At 51.5% G+C, this 5,149-nt stretch overlaps 1 protein-coding gene across 1 annotated transcript; it reads right to left on the bottom strand.

Moving 5' to 3' along the window:
- Positions 1-3,066: 3,066 nt before the first annotated feature.
- LOC128276530 (embryonic polarity protein dorsal-like) lies at positions 3,067-5,146 on the bottom strand (the record flags this gene model as incomplete). Its single annotated transcript, XM_053014988.1, has 2 exons — positions 3,067-5,019; positions 5,081-5,146. Coding segments are annotated over 2 exons (2,019 nt in total), but the record flags the coding sequence as incomplete, so codon positions are not given.
- Between the last annotated feature and the right edge of the window lie 3 nt (positions 5,147-5,149).

The following is a 5,149-nucleotide window of genomic DNA, read 5'->3' on the forward strand; positions in this document are numbered from 1 at the left end:
TCCTCGTCGTTGTCGTTAAGATCGGGCATCGGTTGCATCTGCTGCTGTTGCTGCTGCTGCCCCGCCAGTGGTGTCTTGACCGTTTGCTGCGGGATGTTCGTGCTCTGCTGCGGGTAGCTGGTGCCGGTTTGTTGTCCCTGCGCAACCTGCGCCAGGCGGTTAAGGTCCGAGTTGGAGAACGTTCCCAGGACGTACCGTATCTCGGACGAGTTCAGCACCGGCTCAAAGTCGACCATGTTGAGGTTGATGTCGGAATTCATGGACGGAAGGCAACTCATGGACTGGGTGGGGACAACGTTGTTCGGGACACTGGTAGACACCATGCCCAGGGTTGGATCTCCGACCAGCGGTAGCGAACCAAAGCTCCCAACATTCAGAGGCGTTTGATCCATAGGCCGATTGAGACCATTTTGATTCGTTGTTGGTACTGGTTGTACCCAACCGTTCGACGGCCCGGGCATGCTCAGGTCAAACATGGGATTGGTGGCGTTGTGGTGGTGCTGTTGGTTGGCCATGGTTGCTTCGAAGTAAAGATTTCCCACCGGTCCGTTCAGCGTGGTGTACGCGGGGGGTGTTGGCGTAATGCTGCCGGGATCATGCGGAGAAATTGGACCACCCATCATCACTGGCGACGGAGTAAGGTTCGATGGAGACCGATCGGGCCCCGGAGAAGTACTCTGGGTGTTCATCATCCCTTGCATCGGTTGCAACTGGTACTGGTTTGTGGCATTGTGCTTCGGAGACTCTGTAACAGTCGAAAGTTATAGCTTGGTACGACGGCTTCCGGTACAGGGTGTACACCAACGCCTTACCTCCTGGCTCGTGCTTAATTTCCTCTTTTGGCATATGCATGAATAACGAATTGTGATTGTAGTTGTACAGTCCCTCTGCAAAAAATACTTGGTTTAGTGAGAGGATTTACTACGCTTCTAGTGACGCTACAAAGAAACTCAAGCATTTAGCAACTACTAACCAGGTTAGGGCACATAAAAAACATGTTACGAAATTCGAAACCAAAATTCATGCATGATCGACGGTGAACGGTTGAAGATGAGAAAGATTGATGGGACTGGGCGTAACGAAATGGCGTAATGTTAATGTAAGCTAACCCAACACGATGAAACAACAAAACGAGGACATTCTTCAAACTTACTCTTCGCCATGAGACATCTTACAGCTTCTAGTCGGTTGGTGAGGTAAACTGCTTCTAGCTATATAGTTTGAGTTTATCTAAATAATATAACTTTCGTTTGGTTCTTACAATAAATTCACTGCCTTTATTCATCTTTTTCAAAGACTAACAAGTTGACTTAGTGATTGATTGACTCGATACAATACTAACACTAACGATCGCTCTGCGATGTCGAGAGCCATCCACGTTTACGCGTATGCCGTATGTTTTCTTTGGTTTCGTTTACTCTACAATGGACTACAGTTTCCCTTCATTATATTGTAAAACCACATGTTGTCACATTCAAAAGACACTAAGAGAAAATGTCAGGGTTTGGCTATTCTATGCAAAAACACTATTGCCTTATAGTTTGCGGGCGGTAGAAACAAGACAAAATCGATAGAAAGAATCATACGCTGGGGTACTGTAAAAGGTTCTGTCCGAAAACTACTCCCCACTCATTACGCTATAACTTTTTCCAGCAAACATAAACTCCGAAATCGATACATATTGGATAATGGGGCTCGTCATCAGACGAACTTCACACGATTGGTTTTAATCCCTAGTTCGATTGCGATTCTCCACCTGCGTAGGCGTTACCACCGTCAAAAAGGTGACGGCCGGCCTCAAATTTAACTACCTGTATTTTCACAATTATTCCAATTGTTTTTTCTGGCCAAATTGAATAATGCTATCCCTGCCTTGGTCATGGACTAACAGTTACGCGTATCCGGTCCGTTTCCATTTGAATCTTTGCACCAGGCAACCACCACGGACCGGACATGCGCCCTAGCCTTCCGCTTCCGCTTACAAACTTCACAAATAGATGGCACGTGTTACAATGATGGAACTTCAAATTCGTATGCCAACAGGCGTTTTGGTGTTTTCCCAAAATGAATGTTATTACTTATGATGCTTGATCCTTTATCCAATGTTCTGCAATCGAATGGAGTGTGTGTGTGTGTGTGTGTGAGTTAATTCCCAAAGTTTCCACTGCGTAAGCCACCACATCCGAGTGTCAAGTTACAAATACCAACAATAACAAATTTTGAACCATTGACTCCCGGCCAAAAACGTAATGGTCTGCAAAATACATCAGCCTTTCGTTCGGTGGCGACCAGGACCACGGGATCGGCTAGGAAATGCTTGCGTTTCCCTCAACAACAACAGTTAACAATTGCCAACGTTACAAATTTCTAAGAGTTTTCGGTACAAAATGGCCCATTAAGGACGGCTTCAAAAACACCACGATACCACAGGTGAATGGGTGCGGCGATGGGAACGGCGTGAGCATGGAGTGCAACAACAAAAAGGGAAACATCGAGATCGATTGAAACGGAAAACCGTAATGGCAAAAGTACGAATGTCGCGTGGAGGTGCAGATGGTTTGAAATGGTGAAACAACGTTCTAGGCCCACCGCCAGGAACTCAAGACACGGAACGAGGCGTGACAGACAGAGAGAGACAGAGGCATGAAGAGAAGATGGTTCCACGAGAAGATGGAATACCCACAGAGCCCGCCACCGAGAAGAAAAACAGAATGGCAACTTACGAGGCACTAAACTGCTCGTTCCTGCATCATCGTCAAGTTTGAACATTTTCGGAACCGAACCGGCGTTCATGCTTGCCTGGGCCTTCGTGACCCCCATGCCCACATTCGATGAGCCGACTTTCTGTCGCTTTCGTCGGAGCTCTGCTAGTGGAACCGGAACCGATAGAATGGGGATCGAAGAAAATGAAAAAAAAGAAAATTAAAGACATTACAGCGTGTGGACGGGTGGTCATTAAGGGTGCCGCCCGTAGTAGGGCCTCTAGGATGATATGGTCAAAACGTTGTCACACTGCAAAAGGTCAGGGCACAGCAGGGGATCAAAAACAAAAGTGAAAAGCTCCTCTCAGACATCACTGTTGGTGGCCATCATGGTGGTTTGGTATTGCTGCTGCTGCTGCTGTTGCTGCTGCGTTTGGAGTGAGGCCAGCGGACTTGGTTCGACCAGAGCATAGTAGCAGGAGGTTTCGTCGAACTCGCTCAGCGCCGCGTTCGGAGCTATCGAGGTGTACAGGGCAAAGTGTTCCGCTTCCGTCAGATCGACGCTCGGGTCCAGCTGGACACCGTAGTTGCCTTCGACGAGATTCTTTATGCTGCGCGCGTCCGCGATCGCCACCAGCTCCAGGTTGCCGTCTTGGATGGGCACATCCAGCTGCAGCGCACTGACCGCCTTGCGGTCGAGCGGTGGCAGTGAAGCCGTACTGGCCCGTTCGTACGAATCATTGCCCGGCAGGGACAGGTGCGTTCCGCTACCTCCGTTACGCGATTGCATGGCACTTCCAGGACCGTCACCCTTCAGTGGGATGTAGATAAAGTCCGGATTCGCTTCGGACGCCGGCCTGCGAGCACTGACACTGCTGACACTGCGGGCAACCGGTTTGCCCGGTTTACGCTTATCGCCCACCGCATCCCGGAACGAACCGCGGCCGGTCGAATCGCGTAGCTTCTTTCCACCACCGGCACCATGGACCGGTGTCGAATCTTCCGATTGACCGGCGCCCGGCGTCTTGCGGTTCAGTGTGCTCGTGCTGGCGGTCAGATCGGATTTGCTCTTCTTGCGCGAGAACAGCTTCGAAAAGAAGCCCGGCTTTTTGCTGCCATTCTTGGGCAGTGTACTAAAGTCCCCGCCAGCCGACCCACTGGTGGACGCCTTCGACGGGGAGGCAGGCGGTGTCGGCGGCAGCTTCTTGGTCGGTGGACTGTCCGGCGTTTTCATGATGATGATCTGGTCGGACTGGGGCCGTGGCACCAGGCTGCGCATCGAGCCCTTGCGAATGATGGTGTTCAGGAGCACCTCGTCGTTCGCATCGAGCGCCGTGTTTTCCTTGTTCTGCACGCTCGGTTTGGCACGCTTCGGAGGCAACGGCGGTAGCTTTTCGTTCTCCGGCGACTCGCGCTTCAGGGAGCTCACCTCAATCGTGGGAACGTGCAGTGGTTCTACCGCGTCGTACACCCCGGGATCGAGTCTGGCGTGTTCCGGTCTCGGAGGCACCGGTGGACCGAGCGTAATGGAGAGTGGATTCTTGAAGGCCCGCTGCAGACTGGTGTATGTGGCGGCATCATCAAACACTTCGTCAATGTCCATTCGCTCACCGCCCGGCGATCCCAGCTGGACGGGCATGGATTGGTCCAGCGTGTTCAGCTCCTGCTCCAGAATCATGTTCTCGCGGCGCAGCTGATGATCGGTGTATATCTCGTCCAGCTCGGCCACTTGCTCCAGCAGTTCGTTCAACGTACGATCTTCGTCACTGACCACACCACCAACATCGCCAACAGCAGCACCAGCAGCAACAGTAGCAACAGTATCGGTGGACATTTCAGTCGCACACGGATCGACGCCACCGTCTGGCACATCGAACGAATTCGTCTGGTAAATATTGTTATTCGTATCCCCAATGACCATACGATTATCGTCACCAGATGACGCTTCATCACTGATGTTGTTGTTGTTGTTGTTGGGTGCCACACTGAACTCGTTTCGTTGTATCCATTCGTTCGTTTTCTGATCGCTGGATACCGTTTCCGTGGCGAACGGTTTTTCCTCCACGTTCGGAGTGTCGAGCACAATCACCTCGTCGGTGCGCGTCGCGGGGGCACCGTTCGTGATCGGTTTCGGGCGGTTCGATCCCTCGAGGAGGATGCGCTTGAAGAGCCGGTCCTCGGGAGAGTCGCTAGGATTGTTCGCAAGATCACGCTGTAGAGACGAAAATCGGCGCCTACCTGTGTCTAGCGGGATGAACTTGAATTCACGAGCCTCCGAGTACGTGTTGTCCGATGGCCGCTCGAGCTGTACGTATGCCTGCAATGGAACCAGATATTCAGTATCTTCGATTGCCGCCGTTCGGCCGCCGTTAACTTACCTCCACGGAATCGGTGATATCAATCGATCGGTACGGTGGCGTCCGGAAGCTGATGGCCACCTGCTTGTG

The sequence above is a fragment of the Anopheles cruzii genome, unplaced genomic scaffold (assembly GCF_943734635.1).
Source record: "Anopheles cruzii unplaced genomic scaffold, idAnoCruzAS_RS32_06 scaffold01485_ctg1, whole genome shotgun sequence".
Lineage (NCBI taxonomy): Eukaryota > Metazoa > Arthropoda > Insecta > Diptera > Culicidae > Anopheles > Anopheles cruzii.